Source organism: Alligator mississippiensis, chromosome 10 (genome assembly GCF_030867095.1).
Source record: "Alligator mississippiensis isolate rAllMis1 chromosome 10, rAllMis1, whole genome shotgun sequence".
Lineage (NCBI taxonomy): Eukaryota > Metazoa > Chordata > Crocodylia > Alligatoridae > Alligator > Alligator mississippiensis.
In genome coordinates this window covers 17,865,430-17,887,477 of record NC_081833.1, presented here as the reverse complement: position 1 = coordinate 17,887,477, position 22,048 = coordinate 17,865,430, and the positions used below count along the sequence as shown (strand labels likewise).

The 22,048-nt window shown below is 50.9% G+C and overlaps 1 gene segment (V, D, J or C); it reads left to right on the top strand.

Moving 5' to 3' along the window:
- The first annotated feature begins 1,363 nt into the window (after positions 1 to 1,363).
- LOC132243536 (immunoglobulin lambda variable 6-57-like) lies at positions 1,364 to 2,102 on the top strand. The segment is given in 2 exon segments: positions 1,364 to 1,433; positions 1,550 to 2,102. Coding segments are annotated over 2 exon segments (474 nt in total).
- The last annotated feature ends 19,946 nt before the right edge of the window (positions 2,103 to 22,048 follow it).

The window sequence follows — 22,048 nt, the reverse complement described above, 5'->3', positions numbered from 1 at the left end:
TCCTTAAGCTCTGACGGTCCAGTTTCCAAGAGGGGTACCTTGTCGAGCAGCTGCCTTGTGTCCAGATACTCCCATGGGTGCCTGTGGATGGAGCTCTGTTGGATACCCTGCAGCCCTGGATTGGCATGTGTTGGGGGTCTTGGTCCTTAAAAATGTGGAGCCTTCTGCTGGGGTTGTGGAGGGCGGAGGTCTTGGCCAGCTCCAGTACGCAGTGGGACAGGGGTGTAACCAGGCAATCCCCCATTGCAAAGGAGCGGCAGGAGAAGCCATGCTCCCTGGCACAACCACAGAGGTTTCAAACCACAGACACATGAGCATGTCGGCATAGCAGTGGTGTGCTCGTCTCTGTGTCCTTACTGAGTATCTCATTAAGTTCTTTCAGCTCTGACTTGCTAGGTGCCCAGGTCCCAAGCTTTCCAGCCTGTGTGGGATGTAATGGGCACATTGCAATCCTCTGAAGGTGCTTCAAAAGCAAAGTACTTTTATAGATGTCAGTGAAGTCTAGCGGTGGAGTAAATGAGATGAGAATGTGACCCCGAGCCTTTGGACAAAGGAAACAGCCCCTGTGTTTGTACAGCCTCCGAATCCCACTTTGTTGACTAAATGCTCCAAGTTCACTCCCCACTTCCATCAGCTGCACTCCCACTGTGGGGTGGTGAGGTGAGGAGCAGGTTTTTCCTTCTTTGCATATCAGCAAACCCTTCTGCTACTGTGTGCCCATCACTGCTGAGTGGGGGTACACCAAGCAGTGGTCTCATTCGCTCCCTGCACGAGGTGGGAAGTAGCTGCCGTGGCTTCTTGAGCCCCAGCCCCTAACCAAAGGCCCAGGTGATGAGCACCTGTCCCATCTGAGGACGGTCCCTTGGTGCAGATTGCAGGGCTCTGATGTTGCTGGAATAAAGGAAGGAGCAGCCCCCAGAGCCGGGTGTGAGGTGCCCAGGGATGATCCCTTGGAAGCCTTCTCCACTTCACAGTGTTGGCTGGGAATGGGATTTGTCTGACAGCCCAGTACTGCAGCTATGTGCTGTTCATGCAATTCCCCGCATCGCAGAATGGCTCATTTCAGGCCCTGAGATGTGATAATGCATTGTGTAATAAGCACCTGAATGTGGCCTCACCGCATCCTGCTAGAGGGATTTTGCAGCTCTGCCAATGCTGGCATTGTTGAGTCGAAACACCTTTAACCCTCTCTCATTAGACAAAGGCTGTTTTTTTTGCACCTCTTCTTATGGGGGAGAGGGTGGCTGGGAAGAGAGCAGCAGCCAGTAAACAGGAGGCAGATTTGCATGAAGGGGCTGTTTTCTGCTCTGGGGTTTTAAAGGGATTTGGAGGGTCCCAGACACAGACTTGCTTGCCCCTGGAAGCAGAGCTGGTTTGGATTCCCACCATGGCCCTGGCTCCGCTCCTCCTTGTCCTTTGCATTTACTTCTCGGGTATTTAGAAACCTTTCAGACCTGCCTCAGATGATTTCCTCCACGGTCACTCTCCTCTCTTACTCCCCTTCCAGCTCCTCTCACCCAGCGTTTTCTCTGTCCTCTTTTGGTCCCAGGTGCTGGTGCCCAGTCCTTGCTGACTCAGCCGCCCTCGGTGTCGGCGTCTCCCGGAGGAACAGTTACCATCACCTGTGCCAGGAGCAGCGGCAGCATCAGTGACAGCTGGAACTCCTGGTACCAGCAGAAGCCTGGCAGGGCTCCGGTGATGGTTATATATGAGGATACTAAAAGGCCCTCGGGGATCCCCACCCGATTCTCAGGGTCCATTGATGAATCTGCCAACACGGCCACATTAACCATCAGTGGAGTGCAGCCGGACGACGAGGCTGATTATTACTGTTTAACGTATGACAGCAGCAGCAATGCCACAGTGCTACAGACACAAGGGGAACTGAGACAAAAACCTCCCTCAGGTTTACAGAGTCTGGACTCTCGCTTCCCAGCAGCCCCTGCTGCCAGGTGGGAGCAGTTCCTCAGTGTCTGAAAGCGTTCCCTTGCCTCCTCACCTGGCCATGGCACCTCTGGAGCTGAGCTGAGCTGAGCAGTGACTCCAGGCACCATGGGCTGCAGGGTGCGTCCATGGAGCACTGCGAAGATATTGTGCCTGGCGCCTGCAGAGCTGAAGTGATGGGGAAACTATTTGTGCCTCCGCCCCGATAACACGGTGTTTTCCTGTCTGTGTGGAGACATGGGATGTGTCCATTCGGTGAGGTTGGGAGCGGTGGGATGATGAAGTGCAGGGGGAGTGAGGGGAAGGGGGTAGAACCGGGAAGGTCATGAGGTTGCTTGAGTTGGTCCCTAGTGGGGTGAGAAAAGATGAATGATGTGGATGTGTCAGTGGCCGCCAGGTGTCCTCCTTGGCCACATCTTTGCCCTTTGTTCTGAGGCTCGCTGGGATAGATGACAGCAATCACAACCAGATGATTTGCAGTGTACAGATGTGACCTGACTGTAGAAATGTGATCTGTGCACGTTTTACAGCATGTAATTCAGAGCACATTTTAGAGAGCACTGTAAAGTTACAGCACTCTTAAACATGACAGAAGTGCAGTGTGTCCGGGTGGGGGGCTGCTGAGGCCCCCTGCACTGTTTAGGTGAGGAGATGGGGGGCACTCCACAGTCGCCTGGGGCTTCTCCACTGGTCAGAAATGGGAAAAACATACACAGGTTAGTGAAAGAGCTGTAGGTTACCTAAGTGCTGTAAAATATAGCGCTTCAAATTGAATACCTCATTGAACAAGGGCTAATTTACAGCACTGTACCCATATTTACGGTGCAGTAAAGCCATGCACTTCTGGTAAGTCACGACAATAAAGCTCTTTAAATGGTGACAAAAGCAACTTCTGTACATGCCCTGTGACTGCTTCACTGCTCCCAGCCAAACTGGTTATGGAGCAGCCACGTTCATGGCAATGCAAAGGAGGAATCATTTCAGGGCCTTTTTATATGTTAATTGTGGGCTTCTGATGGAGCATGTAACCCCTGGACTCTCTGCACGTTAGCACCTTCAAGGCCACTCCCCACTGACCTGCCGCTCAAGTTAAAGGTGTGAGTACAAGTCAGCACTGAGTCCATTAAAATTTGTGCGCTCACAGTGTCACGTGGAACAAGGCCTCGGGTGTGCGGTGTTCCCTCTGGCTCATTCTTCCCAGAAACAGTGCTCATGCTGTGCAGGGATCGTACTACATCAATAAAAAATCCAGGACTTTCTCTTGTATTTGTGGAACTAGGATGGAGATGGGGTTCATAGGTCCAATGAGGTTGGGGAGTGTAGTAAAGGGAAGAGGCTGGAAGAGAAGGCGTTTCTCTGAGAGGTTTTCTGGAGAGTCCTTATTGTGTTGGTTTCCAAACTAGAAACACTGTGGCCACAACGGTTTTAGGAGTCATTGTGTGTCAAAGAGTAGGTTTGGCTTTCACTGAAGAGACTATGCAGAGTAGAACCATTAATAGTGATGGAGCCAAGAGAATCCATATGAAAATTATTCTGACGGGAGGATGCATGCTGGTCCGAGGCACTTACACAGACTGGTGTAGAGAGACCAGGACCTCTCTCAAGACAGGTCACTGGAGTGAATTCCTAGAGAGATGATGGAGATTTATAGATTCATAAGTGTTAGGGCTGGAAAGGACCTCACTAGATCATTGGTCCAGCCCCCTGCTCGAAGAGGAGGAAGGCAGCTTGGGTCAGATGATCCCAGCAAGGTGCGCGTCCAGGTGTTTCTTCAACGTAACCAGGATCACTTAGGGGGGGTCTATTTCAGATTCTGGAGACTCAGACAGTAAAGAAGGTTTTCCTTATGTCCAGTCTAAAACAGTCTTCCAGCAGTTTGTGACCATTAGACCCTGTCTTCCCTTGGGGTGCCCTGGCAAACACACGTTCTCCCAGTTCCTGATGCACACCCCTTATGTACTTACAGGCTGCCACCAAGTCACGCCTGAGCCTTCTCTCCTCCAGGCTGAAGAGCCCCGTGCCTGTCAGCCTCCCCTCATAAGGCCTGCTCTCTTGACCTCTAATAATGCGTGCGGCTCTCTGGACTCTCTCAAGTTTCTCCAAGTGTGGAGCCCAGAATTGGATTCAGTACTCCAGCTGTGGCCTCACCAGGGCTGAGTGAAACAGGAGGATGACTTCTTGGGTTTTGCTTGAGATACATCGGTAGATGCAAACCAGAGTTTTATTCACTTTTCCAGCTGCAGCGTCACCAGGGCTGTCCCTAGGGAGAGGTGAATTACAGCGACTGCCCCAGGCTCCATGCTTTGGGGGGGCCCCATGGAGTTGGGCGTAGCAGCCACAGTGACTCCGTGCTGTCACTGGCTTCATGTCCAGCTGCTTGACACCCGCCCCCCACCCCAGCCTCCGCCAAATGCACTGCTAGCCAAAATCTTCATTTTGGCCAGGGCCAGAGACCCACACAGGCTGATTTGCCCCAGGCCCCACACCCTGCTCGGGTCGTCTTTTGGCATTGCATTGGTGGCTCATGTTAATCTTGTCCCCCAATCATGACCCCCAAGTCTCTTTTGGTCGTGATGCTAGTGAGTGTATATTGCCGAGCCTATAAGTGTAATGCGGGTTCTTTCTCCCAAGGTGGAGCACATTGCATTTCTCTGTGTTGAATATCATCAGGATTTGATCCGCCCACCTTGTGATATGAGATTAGTCCCAACCTGGAGTGGCAGTTGCCAGGGACAGGGTAGCATTGAAGTGCTGAGTGTCGAGGGGGCCACGGTCCTGAGGAACAGGGAGTCTTGTGTTGGGGAAGAACTAAGCAGCTCAGGTCCACGGTGAGCAGGAGAATAACCAGGGAATCCCACTCTCCCACTGACTTGGGTTATTTTTTCTTTTCTGTATCCTTAGCTCTTTCCTAACAGAAGCTGCATGGCATGTGCTGCACTGGCCTGGGAACTGGGGGCGAGATGGTCATAGAATCATAGAAGTAGGGCTGGAAGGCACCTTGTAGATCTTCAAGTCCGACCCCCTGCCTGGGCAGGAGGAAAATTGGGCTCAAATGACCCCAGTCTGGTAGGCATCAAGCCTCTTCTTAAAGACCCCCGGGGTAGGAGCCAGCACCACCTCCCTTAGAAGTTGGTTCCAGATCCTAGCAGCCCGAACTGTGAAGTAGTTCTTACGGATGTCTAATCTAAACCTACTCTCCAACAACTTGTGGCCGCTTTCCTTGTTATCCCGGGGGGCGCTAGGGGAAACAAGGTCTCCCCCAAACCCTTCTGGTCCCCACTAGTGAGTTTATAGATGGTCACAAGGTCCCCCCTCAGCCTTCTCTTGTGAAGGCTGAACAGGTTCAGGTCCCGTAGCCTCTCATTGTAGGGTCTGCCCTGCTGTCCCTGGATCATGCAGGTGGCCCTCCTCTGGACCCTCTCAATGTTGTCCACATCCCTCATGAAGTGGGGTGCCCAGAACTGGACACAGTACTCCAGCTGTGGCCTGACCAGTGTCGTGTAGAGGGGGAGGATCACCTCCTTGGCCCTACTTGAGATGCACTTGTGGATGCACGATAGGGTCTGGTTAGCCCTGCCGACCGTGACCTCGCATTGTCGGCCCATGTTCATCTTGGAGTCAATGATGACTCCAAGATCCCTTTCTGCCTCCGTGCTCTCAAGAAGGGAGTTTCCCATCTTATAAGTGTGCTGCTGGTTCCTACTGCACAAGTGCAGCATCCTGCACTTGCCCGTATTGAAACGCATCCTGTTTTTGTTAGCACCCACCCATGCAACCTATCCAGGTCTTGCTGCAGTCTTTCCCTCCCTACTAGTGTGCCCACCTCACCCCAAATTTTGGTATCATCAGCAAATTTAAACAGGTTACTTTTCACCCCGTTGTCCAAATCGCTGATAAAGAAGTTGAACAGAGCGGGCCCAAGAACCGAGACCTGGAGGACTCCGCTGCCCACTTCCCCCCAGGTCAAATATGACCCGTTCACCATCACCCTCTTAGTACGACCCTTCAGCCAATATGCAATCCATGTGACCGTGTAGGCATCAGTGCCACAGTTGCCTAGTTTCTTAATGAGGATGGGGTGGTCGACAGTGTTAAAGGCCTTGCTGAAGTCCAGAAAGACTACATCCACAGCGTCACCTACATCCAATGCTTTTGTGACCCCCACAAAGAGCCCCCACAAAGAGACTCTTCTTAGACAGGTGGTAGGAGATGAAGGCTACAAGTGTCAGTGGCCGCTTGCCCATGTCTTGGGGCCATCTGGGTTAAGTTCAGACAGTCAAAGAGCCTGAGGCTGAATCAATTCAATCTTGGCAGGTTAGTCTAAGCTGCATAGATTGAACCAATAAGCAAGGAAACAGACATTCACTTTTGATTCTAGAAATGTAGCCACATACAGTGGCTCAGGCCAGAAGCCGAGGGGTGCTAGAGCACGCCTTTCTGCTCAGCTGGAACAAACATTTTGGGCAAAGGCTAGTCCACCCACTGTGTGGTGGAGGGTGGGGAGTTGCAGGGCGGGTGCAAAGCATCCTGGGATGCTGGGTGACTATGAATTCACTTGAATCTGGAGGGGATCTGGGGCAGATGTTCAATAAACTGCTTTAACCTAAATCCACTAAATCTGATACTTCATCCATCCAGGTTTATAAAAACAGCACATTTTGGAAGAGGCTTTGCACCCTTTGCTTTTGTTCTCTCCTGCCACAACTTGATGGGAGTTAAAGTTAGTACTCGCAGGTGGGTGGCTTCTGATTTTAACTAACACCCACAGTGATGCTCTCTCTGTACTTGATGTTACTGTATCTGGGGGAGCCGGCAAACTCACCCTTATGCCGGCAAACTCACCTTTATGCATTGAAGCAAACTTCTGGGGGAGGGTCTTACCCAGCATTCACTGTGTGTCCTTTCCCTCCCCCCCACCCTGTTTTGCTCTCTGTCTCTGTCTGGAAAGACCCAGCTTGCAGCCTGGCAAGGTAATGTAATCAGTTCACAAAAAATGTCCATTCCCAGTATCTAGCGACAAAGTCTATAATTAATCACGGGGACCTGGTCCTGCTGAGTTTTCAGTGAGCTTCACTCTCAGCGCAACAGGCTACCTGACTTCTGTTCTCCATCGGGCACGCTGCCCACTCTGCTCCCGTGCCTCTGCACGGAAAATGGTGCCATCGCTGCAACTTCCTCTTGGCTCCGGCTCCTCCCCCTTTCCAGGGAACTTACTAATCAAGTCCAGCTCCTCTTATAGGAGCTCGTGATCTGATGCCATGGATGCTCCTGGCATCGGCAAAATGACATCATCTCGCCAGGAGGTCCTGCAACATTCTGGTAAGTTTTCTTTACTCTCTTTCCTCCTCTGTAACAGGGACAACGGCTCCCTTTTAAAATGTTAAATGGGTTTTGGCAAGTTTGCAATCAATTTATGTGCACTGAACTTCTGTTGTGTTACCTATCTGAACTGGTTTCCAACCACTTATACAAGTTTAGGTATAATTTCTTTCCCTAGCCCTGCTGTCAGGCACAGCTAGCAAACGCAGCAGAGGGCTTTTCTTGACTCCACCCTGTGACTGACTCAGCCCTTGCAACAGGACAGGGAAGGGAATAGCCTGTTTGTACCACTCACTGGGAAGCTTCTGGCTCTGAAGGACATCAGTGACCTTTGAGGTGTGTGACATTTCTGAGGTGTAACTAGGCCTGTCCTTCAGAGAACAGGCACTGATAGTATTGACATGTCCAAAGTGGGTTCAGGACCCCGTGACTAGAGAGAGAGAGAGATATTTTCTAGGGGGAAAAAAGGGGAAACAATTTCAGGTGCACCCACCTGCTGGGAAGAGCTGCTTACCCAGGAGAGGAAAACTGAAGTTAAAAATTTAGCCCCCAACTGAGTATGGCTTTAAATAGCTATGAATCCAGATGCCCACTGGGATCTAAGCATCCCTGATGGTGGTAAAAATGAAGATAAAGGTTTGCAAAACCCTAGAGCTCTTGGCTCCGAGATAATACCTTTTATTAGACCAACTAAGAAATCACAAAAGGAATATCTTTTTCTGCAAGCTTTCAGGCTCACACACCCTTCCTTAGGCTCAGGAAAAATTAAAGATGGTAAATTAATTAAAGATGGTAAATTAATGTTCCCTGAGCCTGAGAAAGGGCATGTGAGTTCTAGAATTTTACATTTCTCAGGCCAACGCGGCTACCAAATACACTGCCCATACACCTGCTTGAGGATTTGGGATTCATCTTGTGGGTTTATTTGTAGTGTAGATTGAAGTTTCCACACCAAGAAAGAGCCTAGCAGGAAGTCAGTTGCTGAGTTGTCCTCACTGGGTTCGAGTTGTCCTCACTGGGTTCAAACTGCACACAAGGATGATCCCTATTGTGGCTGTCCCAGGGGGAGGGAGGTGCGGAGAGGAACAGCCAGTGCATAGGGCGCAGATTTGCATGAAGGGGCTGTTCTCCAGCTCTGGACATTTAAGAGAGACTTGGAGTTTCTGCATCAGACACCCATTTGCTGAGGAAACTGAGCTGGTCTGGACTCCCATCATGGCCTGGGCCCCGCTATTCCTTGCACTGCTCACGTACTACCCAGGTGAGCAGGGAGGGCTCATGCTCTGGTTGTCGTGGAGGAGGTTACTTTCCAGGGGGCCGAAGTAGGCGAATGGTTAATAATGCATCTGTAATGTTGATTTCAGGGGTCAGGTCTCAGTCTGTTGTGACTCAGGAGCCTGCAGTGTCTGTGTCCCCAGGAGGGACTGTCACTCTGTCCTGCAGCCTGAGCACTGGAGCCATCACCACCAGCAACTATCCTGCCTGGTACCAGCAGAAACCTGGCTCTCCCCCTCGGGTGCTTATATACAGCACCAACAACAGGCCCTCCGGGATCCCCACCCGGTTCTCGGGGTCCATATCTGGTCAGAAGGCCGTGTTAACCATCACGGGGGTCCAAGCAGAGGATGAGTCCGACTACTACTGTCTTGTGTATATTGGCAGTGGTATATAGGGCACAGTGATAAACCCCGATGAGGAACTGAGACATAAACCTCCCTCCTGTTCTTTCTGCACCTCTGCCCTGCTGGCAACTCTCTGCTCAGATTACAGCTGATAAAACTCCAAAAGCTAAATGTGTTGCAACAAAGAACAGCAGCCATTCCTGCCCAGAGGGAAATGGTGCTTCCTTGCCTTCTTCAGGACATCTACTGCAGAGTGAACCGCTCCTCTAGTTTTCTCTCACCTGCCAAGAGCCTTCAGGCCAGCTTCAGCAATGCCCTGCTCCCATAACTTGAAGACTCATGCTTTAAATGCTCTCTGCATGTTTCTCCAGTCACATTACTCCAGGGTTGTGCAGGTGGAAAACCTGACTTGGAAACCTCACAGAAGGAGGGAGCCAAGTTCAGAACTGATGCTTGTGGCAGCACAAGCTTAACTTCTTTTTACATGATCTGATGTTTAGAGCCCAGCAACAAGTGCTTGTGATGGGATCAGTGTGAGCTGGGCTTTGCATCTATGCCGGGTCCTTCTGAACAAACTGAGCTCTCATATTGCTCTGGATAAAAGCTCTGCCTGAAAACAGCTGACTCTATCCTCAGCTTCTCCCTCTACCTGAACCAGGCTGCAAACCCCCCACCTCTGGGGTCCTCTGTTAAACCAGCAGGACACAGTGATTCAGATGGAGGCAGTGACCCTGCCTGAGGTGTGTGATTAACATCTAGGATCCAGTTCTGGGATCCAGTTTCTAACTCTGCACTTCAGAGGGTTTGAGAATGAATGGAAAAGCATCCTCATGTTTGTCCTGGTCTGCTTTGGTAAGGGAGGCGAGGGTTTCCTCTGAGGGAACCCCAAGAGATGGGGCTGATGTCTCCTTCCGCTCTGGGGTCTTGCTCTCTGAGTTGGTAAGAAGCATTTCTCGGGGCCGGGGAGCAGGTTGTGACGGGGTGTCTGCATTGCTCTTTGCAGGGCAGAGCTCTGAGGCTAGGGACAGACATTACACATAAACTGGTTTAAGTGATCAGAAACAGGTTTAAACCAATAACAGAACAGATATTCAGTGCACATAAACCAGTTTGAGACTGGCTGAAACTGGTTTGAGATAAACCTGGTCAAATGTATCAGGCTTAACTGATTTGACTCAAGCCAGTTTATACAATGTCTGTCGCAGACCCCTTCCCGGTTTAAGATAAACCAGACACCCCCAGCATCCTGGCATGCTCTCTCTCAATGGATCCTCCTTGCACAAGATGGGTCCTCTTGCTGTGAGTGCCAAGTGCAATGCACTGGGTGCAAGGCTGGCCTGGGTGCTATGCATTTAATGAGATAGTTCATTAGGCACACGATCCCAACTTATTTGACTGTACATTGGGGAAGGACCCAGTCTATCAGCCCTGGTGTATGAAGCCCTACATGTACATACACACACACTGTGCAATTCTGCTCCTCTTTCTATATCCTTTCTGTAGATATTTGGCTTTTGGATGACAATAAGTACAGCTATACAGCTATAGTGTAGGAAACTGAGTAGAGAAATCTCTGGGCTATCGGGAAATGGAATAAGAACTGTTATTCTCTCATGGGCTTTGTCCCAGGACAAGGACAGGACCCAGCTTTCCTGGGTCACACAGGGGCTATGAACAGCAGTGAATTGGTCGCATGCAGCCTGTCCCTGCTGTTTCCCTTTGTGATTCTTGATTATAAAGCAGGGCAGATGATCTTTATTATCTTTCCAAGCTGCCCCACTCTGTTTCCTAGATGATGTATCAGCAGAGGGTGCTCATGACCAGCAGATGCCAACCTTGCTGTTCAGATCTGCTGTGATATGGCTGAGTGACAGATGGCTTCAGGGGCAATGAGCAATGAGGGTTTCCACTTCTGTATGGCCTAACTGACAATTTGCTCCATGTTGCAAAGTTTCTGAATGGGCACTTTCTGAAACAATGTCCTTTCCCTGCCATTTTTGAGTCCTTGGGTTTTTGACCAAGGGAGATGAAGGGGATGGAGGTCTTGGGACTGAGGCCCTGGTGCAGGACACAAACTGTCAGGATTCTGTTCTGCTGCCATTGAAATGAGGATGTCCACAAGGCTCTGCCCTGCCTTCCCAGCTCAGGTCCGCAGTGAGCAGGAAAATAACCAGGCAGTCCCACCCTTCCACTGACCTGGGATATTTTTTTTTTCTTTTCTGTATCCTTAGTTGTTTCCTAACAGGAGCTGCATGGCATGTGCTGCGCTGGACTGGGAACTGGGGGTGAGATGGTCCTCACAAAGACACTCTTCTTAGGCAGGTGGTAGGAGATGAAGGCTGTGAGTGTCGGTGGCTGGTAGGTGTCCTCCTTGCTTATGTCTTGGAGCCATTTGGGCTAAGTTCAGACAGTCAAAGAGCCTGAGACTGAATCAATTCAATCTCTGGTTCAAAACTGAGGGATAGACCTGACACACTAGGGCCTGAAATGGGGCAGCCTCCCACGTTACATCTATTCCTTTTACATCAAAGCATGGTGGTCAAAAGCATGGCAGACTGTCTTAGAACGATGCGGGGTTGGAAGCATCTATCTCTTTCGGTGCCCGGGGACCACCCCATCGCAGCTTGTTTCATATTCTGTCCTAGATTTTTCTGTTCCAGCCTTATCATCCAGGTACTGGACTATCCTACCTTGAACAGTCATCTCCCCCTCCCATACCTTGGTATGAATGCACATCTGACTCAAATGCCAAGTTGTGTTTATATGAGGAGTTCATGCATTGGTCTGGTTTGCTGGTGAGGCTTACTTTGGCCAGTGCTTTAGCAAAGTCATTATGTGAGCAGCATATATTGAACAATGTTCCAGTAAGACCTATGTTCCCCCTTTTTTTTGTCTTGTATGAGGGGGGATGTTTATCCATTGTCCTGGAAAAGCATAATGTATAGATAGAAGGTAACCCAGTGGGTTTGACACTGCTTTGAGGTTACCTTTTTATACCCATCTCTACATCAGAGTTTTCTGAAGATTTCCTTACATTCCTCCCAGACTTTCAGCCCTCTTTTTGCTACTGATTATTTTCTAGGTTCCAATGCTCAGCTGTGGAGATGTAGAGACTTTTGGTATCATCCTCTGAGGGAGGAACCGTTGTGAACTCCTGTAGCAAGGGCAAGTGGCTGCATCAGTGACACCTGGAACGCCAGGTTGGCACCAGCCGCAGAGTGCTGTGAGCCCCAGAGCGCCTGGCTGTTCCCATCCCTTAGTGCCTCGGGTTTCTCCTGCCCGGTGCATCCTGGAGGCTTGGTGCAGAGTCACTGAGTATTTCTTCCTACACCCCTGGGAGCCAGGTGGGCTCTGTTACCCTTTTCACAGCTTGTCCCCATAACTGATGGGGTAATCGGGATCCAGAGCCCTCAGCCCCCAAACCTGTGCTTCATGCTCAAGGCTGCACTGCTGCCATTGACAGACCCGGGGTGTGTCCATGCCCGTGCCCTGGGTGGGACCCTCTGGTACTCAGGGCACTGCTGACATGGTTTTCCACAGCACCTTGTACAATGGAGCCCCAGCTTAGGTGACTGGCATTGATATACTAATCACCATAGGGATGATGTGGCAGGTTCCTGTTCGCTCACAGGAACTGCGGAGAAACCCTCATGCAGACTGGAAAGGAAATGGCTGTGGCGGTTCCCTCGTGGTCCCGGGTCTGCATGGCACAAACGTGCTGCAGGATTGGCACTGGCTGAGTATTTGACCTGTGGCTGGAAGAGCAGAGATGTTGCAGGTCCCAGAGTGAGTAGGAAACCTGGGCAGGGGTCTGCGGCTCCGCTTCCCTCTCCCTTTGGGCACAGACTACTGCGCGAGCAGCTTGTACTGAATCCCCCTTTAGTCTGCCTGAGTCCTGCTGGATATGAGCTGGGAAACGCAGCACATGTATCCCCTCAGTGAGCCCAGTGTGAGAGAGGATGAAAGCAAAACAGAGCTTTTCCCTGCTCTGAATGTAACGTGCTCTGTCTGAGCAAGGGGACGTATCCTGCAAAGGTCGATGCACGCTGGGTATTTTTCAAAATTCCCCGAGGGCGACCAAAGCAATGACACCTCGTACCAGAAAAGAGCTAAGTGCAGGACTCTGCCCGCTGTGCGCTCTGAGCCCCGGCAGGGCTCCCCTGGCAGGTGGCTCTGCCTTTTATGATAGAAAGAGAAAAACTGGGGAAGGGCCAGTAACTCGGGAGTGAGGAGCAGATTTGCATGAATTAGCTGTTCTCAGCTCAGAGGGTTTAAGAGAGACACAGAGAGGCCCAGGCAGGGACCCATTTACCTCGGAAGGTGAGCTGGCCTGGATTGGCGCCATGGCCTGGGCCCTGTTCCTCGCATTGCTCACAGGCTACGTGGGTAAGGGAGGTTTTTCTGCCAGAAGGTACAAGAGGTCACTGGTGAGATGCTGCAGCGCTGTTCCCCCTGCCCAGGGCATTGAGCACAGCTGTTGCAGCCAGTGCTCTGCTGAGGTCCTCACGGGCTTATTTCTACCTTGGCAGGTTCCAGTTCCCAGCAGCTGCAGTCGCTGAAGCCATCAGAGCAGGTGTCTCCCGGAGGGACTGTGACCATCACGTGCAGCCTGAGCAGTGATCCTCCTCGGCGCCAGTAGCTGACCCTCTGGCTTGCTAGTGCACTTCTCTGGATCCCGATCAGGAAACACAATGTCCTTGACCATCAGTGGGGCCCAGCTTGAGGACAATGCCGATTATTACTGTTTGGTATGGACTGGAAGTGCTCACAACAGTGATACAGTCTGCTGGGAAAGCGCAACAAAAACTCTCTCTGCTCTGACTCCTCCAACCAAGGTCTGAAGCTGCAAATGCAGCAGCTGGTACTCACTGCCTTGGAGTCCCTGCTCTGTGCATGTAGAGCTGGGGGAGCCTGCTCCTTCTCCACTGCACCAGTATCCACCAGCTGCCATGTGCCTAGGGCCACCAACTACCATCCCATCATCCATGGAGAGACAGCACAAGTAACCTCCATGTCTCCCCTCTAGCCCAAAAGTTCCCGCCCCACATGACTGGGAACAAGCACATGTTCTAGGCTTTGCAGCATCCCTGGGTGTTGATTCCCATCAGAGAGGCTGCGTGCGGACTGTTGGCAGGGACCAGGACTCCCCACTGGGGATGAGACCACTCCCCCAGTGGAGAGCCCATTTCTGCCTGGTGTCTCCTGTCTTAGGCTGCTTGTACACACCACAGGGGTTTATTTCGGTTTGATTCTCCCTAAATTGAAGTGGTGGGTTTTTAAAAACACTGCTTCAATTTAGGGTGAAGTAAGCCACTGTGGCATGTACACAAGGGTCAGGCCCAATCCTGAACTGCCTCTCCAGCAGCATGGGGGGAGGGCGAGCTGCTGCCAGGCCAAGTGGTCCCTGAGCTGCTGGGAGGGGGACGTTGCTTCCCTCCGCAACAGCGGTGCCATTTCCCCCCAGGTGGCACCTGCCCGCTGGCCTGCCTGCAGCCGTGGAGGGAAGCACCGGCCCACCCATGCAGCCGTGGAGGGAAGCACTAGCCCTCCCGCAGCCACAGAGGGAAGCACCAGGCCCCTGCGCAGCTCAGACAGGCAGGCTCCAGGGAGAAAATAAAAAAAAAGATCAGGCTTGCCGCTTTGGGGTTTTTTTTCTTCAGTGGAGCCTGCCTGCACGGGCTGCCTCTGGGCTGCCCCTGCACGAGATGCCTGCACAGCCCTTGAGCTGTGGGGCCCAGTGCTTCCCTGCACAGCTGTAAGGTAGTAAACTAAAACATCTCAGACATGTTTTATTTTGCTACATCCTAAAGTCATTTCATGCACAATACGTGGCTGACAGTGTAAAGAGCTGTGCCATTAAAGCAGTGCAAAAGAGCATTTAAGCCACTTTAAAGGCTAATTTTGTGGCGTGTACAAAGGCTCTGCAGCTATCAGGTCTTTGGCACGGTGTTTGTGTCCTGTGTCCTAGTGCTGAGCACATGGGGACTGAGTCATGACTTGGGCTCAGGTGCATAAGTGCAATGCAACAAATGCCAGATCTAGCAATAGTGTGAAGACGTCTCCTTTCTGGAAGTGTTGGGAGCAGCTCTTCCCCTGCGAGCACCCTGGAGCACAACCCTAGTGCAATGGGATTGAGTTTATAACATCCTCTGCAAGGAATCCAGCAGAAACAGCCCAGCTGGGAGTTCAGAGCCAGCAGATGACTGGTAGATTATGGAGTCCTGAACTGCAGTGGATGGGGACAGAGGGAGAGCATTAACCCTTTTAACACATTAGCATTTTGTCTTGAAGAGGTCACGAGTGCCACAGGAATCGCCTTCATTTTGGCTGCTCTGGGGACAGTTGGATACAAGAGGTGTCTTCAGCCTGGAGAGCACTGGGATGTGTCAGTGGTTCTTGTGACACTGAACAGAGCCCCTGTGTAGGCTGCGGTTCCCTTGGCTGATGCAGGAGATGGAAATCCAAAATCTGCCCTAATTTTTCAGAGTATGAGCAGAACTAACCTCCTTTTGGCTGCTTGCCCCAGACAAAACAGGCAGACAGACAGACAAGGAGGAGAAAGACACAGAAAAACAAAGGCAGGAGGAGCAGAGAGGAGGACCAGTTGTACCTAATTTCCTCTCTGGAGGCTTTTGTCCTTTCTCATGTCCCACTGGGCTGTGCCCACAGACAGGACCTGTATGGGGCACTTCTGGCTGGCAGCATCTAGTGGTGAAGCGAGAGATTACAAGACAGTCAAAGAGGCGATATTATATAAGTTAGAAATATTGCCAGGTTCATACAGACAATGATTTAGGGCTAAGAAGAAACCAGATGAGATGAGGCCTCAGCTGTTAGTCCAGACTTTGAGAGAATTACTGGAGAGATGGATCCAGCCTGGAAATAAGTCAGTGGCTGAGGTTGTTGGACATAATTGCTTTAGAACAGTTTCCCATGGACTTGCGGGGGAAAGCTCAGAGATGGGTAAAGCATCACCAACCATGTTCATTGAATGAGGCTCTTCATAGATTTCATAGACATTAGGGCTGGAAGGGACCTCGGAAGATCACTGAGTTCAGCCCCATGCTCAAGGGGCAGGAAGTCAGCAGGGATCATAGGATCCCAGCAAGATAAGCATCCAAATTTCTCTTGAAGGCGTTCCATGTAGGTGCATGAACCACCTCCGCTGGCAAGCTATTCCAGACCTTGGGGGCTCAGACAGCGAAGAAATTCTTCCTTATGTCCAGCCTGAAACGATCTTACTGGAGTTTATAACCGTTCAACCTTGTCATCCCTTGGAGCGATTTGGTGAACAATCGTTCCCTGAGGTCCTGGTGAACACCCCTGATAAACTTATAGGTGGCCATCAGATCACCCCTCGGCCTGCGCTTTTCCAGGCTGAATAGTCCCATAGCTCTCAGCCTGTTGTTGTAAGGTCTGTTTTCCTGACCTCTGATCATGTGTGTGGCTCTCCTCTGGATTCTCTCAAGCTTCTCCACACCCTTTTTGAATTGAGGAGCCCAAAACTGGTTGCAATACTTCAGCTGTGGCCTCACCTAGGCCGAGTACAATGGGAGAATGACGTCCTGAGATTTGCTTGAGAAGCATCTGTGGATGCAAGCCAGCTTTTTGCTTGCTTTACTAGCCACAGCATCACATTGAAGGCTCATATTTATCTTGTGGTCAATCATGACCCCCAAGTCCCTTTCATCCGTAGTGCTAACCAGCATAGTACTGCCGAGCCTATAAGCATGCTGCGGGGTTTTTCCTCCCAAGGTGGAGAACCTTGCATTTTTCGGTGTTAAAAACCATCAGGTTCTCATCCACCCATTTTCTGAGCCTGTCAAGGTCAGCCTGGATCACCCTCCTGTCCTCAGGTGTGGATGCTTTACCCCAGAGTTTGGTATCATCAGCAAACTTGGCCAGTCTGCTTCTGACTCCAATGTCCACAATTAATGAAGATGTTGAACAATATAGGTCCAAGGACAGAGCCTTGGGGGACCCTACTGGTCCCAGGGCACCATGACGATTGACTTCCATCAACCACCACCCTCTGGGTCCGACCATGGAGCCAATTCCCCAGCCAGCGGATCGTGGTGGACCCAAGGCCGCAGTTGGCCAGTTTTGGCAAGAGGTGATCATGGGATACCAGATGGAAGGCTTTTTTGAAGTCAAGATATATGACGTCAATCTCCTCTCCCTTGTCCAGGTGATAGGTCACCTGATTGTAAAAGGAGATTAGATTGGTTAAGCAAGACCTACTCGCAACAAACCCATGCTGGCTATCCCTCAGGATGTTGCTGTTGGCCAGTCTGTTGAGAATGGCTCTTTAATAATCTTTTCTAAGACCTTCCCCTAGATAGAGGTCATGCTGAAGGGCCTGTAGTTTGCCAGATCCACTTTCCTCCCTTTCTTGAAGATAGGCACCACATTGGCCTTCTTCCAGTTGTCGGGCACTTCACCAGAGTGCCAGGGGTTCTCAAAGATCCATGCCAGGGGCTGGGCTATGATGCTTATCAGTTCCTTGAGTACCCTGGGGTGTAGATTGTCAGGGCCAGTTGACTTGAAGGTGTCCAGCCTCTCAAGGTGTTCCTTCACAAGGTCAGCATTGATGGAGAGCAGGGGATCTCCCTCACCCAGGCCTCCCTCACCCAGGCCCCGCTGTCCCATAGTGGGCAGGGGCATTTTGTGGGACTGATGAAAGACCGACGCAAAGTACTCTTAGACTAGCAGAAGATTTTATGATAGCAGAACAAGATCCCAGGTCAGTAAAGAAAGATAGAAATATACATGTCATGTCAGTTGGATGACAAGGTAGCTTGAGTCGGGGATGCAAAGTTGATAACTCAAGAAAACCTATTTGGAAGATTAGAATTGGGGAATCTAAAGAAATAGTGTTTTCAGATGTGAATGAAAAGGGCATATTGCCAGATATTACCCCCAAAGAGGACTAAGCGACCAGATTCAGGATTTTCCTCATTTGAGGAAAAAATGGATTGCAGTTTTGACAGGCATGAAGGCCCATGGAAAAAAAAAATAAGCCAATAGGAGATGTTAAGGTAGGAGATCTTATAATTCTAGCAGTCATTGACACCGGATGCACCCAGACCTTGGTTAGATTAGATCTAATTTCTACGCAAATAGGTAAACCAGAAACACCTGTAAGTATGGTATGTATTCACGGAGTGTCCTACTCGTATGACAGGAAAAGGTTAAGGCAATCAGTCATGGGACATACAGAAGAGATAGCGATTGGACTGGCAGACACTTTGCCATGCCTCTTGTTACTGGGTATGGTTTGGCCTTTTTTAAAAGCTTTATTGGGCCAAGCCATGAGAAACCTCAACGAAGAAGGCTTTAAGGATCAACAGGAAAGAAGTTTTGTAGGAGTCATGCCAAAGGATGCTAATCAAGAAGACAATTCTGACATTGAGTTAGACCTAGAAGTATCATAGGAGATGGGCGATTCAGAGAGATACGAAGGCAAGAACCTCTATTTGAGAACATTTACAGAGAAAACCTGGCTAAACAAGAAAATGAGGTTGTGAATCCTAGGTTAGTGGAAACAACTCCTACATCTGAGGTAAGGGAAGGTATTCTTTACCGAGTCGACCGGGCAAAAGCGGGGAAAGAAATTCTACAAATAATGGTACCTTGACAATACTGGGTCATGATGTTAAAGGTGGCACATACTCTTCCCATGGGAGGGCATTTGGGAAGGGATAAAACAGAGGCATGCCTCAAACAGAGACTGTTTTAGCCAGGCTTATATAAGCTAGTTGAGAAATACGGCCAAGAATGTCCTGAGTGTCAGAAGGTGCCTGATACCCTGCACGAGTGCCTTTAGTGCTGTTATCCTTGGTGGAATGGCCATTTGATTGTATAGCTTTAGATATTGCTGGACCATTTCCTAAGAGGAAGACAGGTTACCAGTTTGTCCTGGTGAAGATTGATTACGTGACTAGGTTCCCTGAGGCAATACCCCTGAAATCAGTTACCGCCACTAAAATAGCTGAAGAACTTATAAAATGGATATCATAAGTGGGCACACCACAAGAAATTCTCTCAGACTAGGGAAGGAATTTCATACTGTCATGGCGGGGTCCTTGCGGAGGGCCGTGATCTCCTTGAGGCCCTCTCACCGCGCTACTTCGGCCTGAGGGCACCCTCCATTCTTGCCCGCCACGTCTTGCTGGAATATGTAATAGGGAGGCTGCCTTGTGTTTCCTCGGGCACGTAAGCTCCTGGACCCCTCGTGGGTTGCCCCGTACGATGGGTGCTACTCAAGCACCCCAGCCTTATGGGCTGTGCGTGGCTCCTACCAGCCCCTAATACCACGCCCCAAGCCTTGCAGATGTCATAGACGTTGTTAGGTCTGTACGCCCGCTCCCCGGGCCTCCTCTATAGTGTAGCCCACTCTGGGCTCTCTCTCTCGTGCCCAGCCTCCCGCTGGGCCTCCTCTGATGGTGCGGTCCCGCTCAGGGACCCCCTAGCGGCCCCGGACCTTCCCTGGCCAACCACACGGATACCCTCTCTGACCCCGGCTCACCGCACTGCTACTCCCCGTCTTCTCGGGGCAACCGCAGCGCCCTGCCTCGGTCTGAGGGGTGTTGCCGCACTAGCCTGCGGCCGGGCTTGCTATGCCCGTCTCGGGCTCCTCAGTAAATCGCCCCGCTCTAGGGCTCCTCAGTAAATCGCCCCTCCCTGGGGCTGGGGTCAATGCTCCCCCACAAGTGATGCCCTTGCTAGCATCTGCTGCGCCCGTCCTGGGCTCCCTGATCTGGCGCTCCCCTTCCTCGGGGCTCGCCGTGCCTGCACTGGGCTTCTCAATAATGTCCTATGGCGCTCCCCCTCTTCGGGGCTCGCCGTGCCCGCACTGGGCTTCTCAATAATGTCCTATGGCGCTCCCCCTCTTCGGGGCTCGCTGTGCCCACACTGGGCTTCTCAATCAAATCGCCCCTCTCCCTGGGGCTGGGGTCTATGTACCCCGCACGCAATCCGGGGTCTCGGTCCCCCGTCTGCAACCTACCGGTTGCGCCCGCGACCCACTGGCCGCGCTCCTCGCCGCCAGTTGCTCACGCACTGGCGTGCAAGCTGTGCCTTCCCTGGCGCTATGCAAATAATGCGCCCTCTTGGTGCTAGGGCACCCCACACTCTCTGGGGTCCCTATAATTGAGGCCTCCTCCAACCCCTACAGCCTCACCCAAGCCTCCGGGTGTAATAACAAAGCCAAACAAACTCAAGCCTCCTGGCTGTAACGCAAACCTAAAGCCCCCTGGCTAAACCCTAGTGCCCATCCTCTCAGGGCTATCATGAGCTGTACTTGCAAGTCATGCTCCTTTCCACATCCTCACTCCCAGAGCTCCTGCCTCCCAGGCTGCTGGCAGAGAACTGCCAGCCTGGTTTCGGCCCTGGGCTTTACAAAGGCCAGGCCCTGCCCCCTTCTGGCCAGCTGCTTCTGATTAGTCGCCCCGGCAACTTGCAGCTGTGCTCATTAGGCACTGCCAGGGCTCTCTCCCTGGCAGTTTCTCCTGTCCAGGAGCAGAGCACCGAGGTGCCCTGCGACACATGCCCAATGTGATGAGAGGAATTTGCAGTATACTTAAAATTAAGCAATTGAGAACCTCTGTGTGCCATTCACAGATGGACAGACTACTTGAGCATTTTAATCACGTCTTAAAGGGCATGATTCGGGCTTGAATCCAAGGAGATCCTAGAAAGTGGGAGGCTATAATACCACTGTTATTGTGTGACGGGCTAGCTGGCAGTAACTTAGCCCAGGGGTTTTGAAAGGGCAAAAGTTGATTGGAGGATTTGGGATTCCCTTTCCTCACCAATCAGGCCCCAGAGACTCACCCTCCGTGTCCCCTGATTGGCCCCCTGGGTCACCTGGAGGGGCATAAAAGGGGCAGCGTGGCTGACTCAAGGGGGAGACCAGTGAGACACCACAAGGAAGGAGCTTCAAAGAGATGGGCCAGCAGGGCAGGAGCAGTTGGCCCAGAAGAGCCTGAAGCAGTGGGACCTGCAGGCAGCAGTTGGACCCTCAGCAGCGCAGTGCGCAGCCGGAAGGAGAGGCTCCCTGCTGGGCTCCAGGATCGCCTATGAGAGGCTGTGGCCATCAGGAGAGGCTCCCCAGATTCAGCCATTTGAATTAGTCTATGGACATAAGCCTCGAGGGCTATTGGATGTTATTTGTAAAGGATGGTTGGAAAGGGGTCCTGGGGAGACACATCAACCATGTCCGGTATAACAGTTCCAGGAAAGATTAGAAAAAGTACAGAGTCTGGCTCAAGAGAACCCAGGTAGGAATCAAATAAGGCAGAAACAAAGTTATGATGAACATGCTAAAAACAGATTTTGAAGAAGGAGACTGGGTATTAGTTATGTTGCCCGATAATAATAATAAAATATTGTCTAGGTGGCAAGGGCCATTCCAAGTGACTCGTAGATTAGGCCCAGTGAATTATGAAGTACAGAGGATAGACCCGGTAAGGAATTTGTTGGAAAAGTGGCATTAGGAAGAAGGGTGGCTTTTGCAAGGGGGGGTGGAGTTGCAAGATTTAGATGTAGTAGGGTATCCCCTGTTGTCTGAATTAAAGGCGGGTAACCCTAAGGTAGGGGAGAATTTATCTATCAAACAGCAAGAGGAATTGAAACAGTTGGTAAGAGAGTTCTGAGACGTTTTTAGTGAGAAACCAGGGGAGGCTAAATGTATAGAGCATCATATAACAACTGCTGGGTGAGAAATTATTGGAAACATTTACCTTGCCACTTATGGCAGTCAGTAAAACAAGAAATTAGTCAAATGAAACAGTTGGGCATTATAGAAGAGTCACACAGCCTGTAGAGAAGTCCGTTAGTTATAGTACCAAAGCCCAATGGCTCGATACGGATTGTGTAGTCTATAGGAAACTTAATGACGTGGCAACTTTTGATGTGCTTCCTATGCCTCAGGTTGAAGATAGGGTGGAAAAGAAAGATCAGGCAAAATATCTTTCTACAATTGATTTAATGAAGGGCTATTCGCAGATCCCCATGGCAGTACGAGATAGAGAAAAAAAACACGTTTGGAACACCATGGATAAGATTTTATTTCATTTTGGATAAGATTTTAGCCCCACATCAGAATTATGCTTCAGTGTACATAGATGACATCATTATTTTTTCCAAGGACTGGGAGCAAA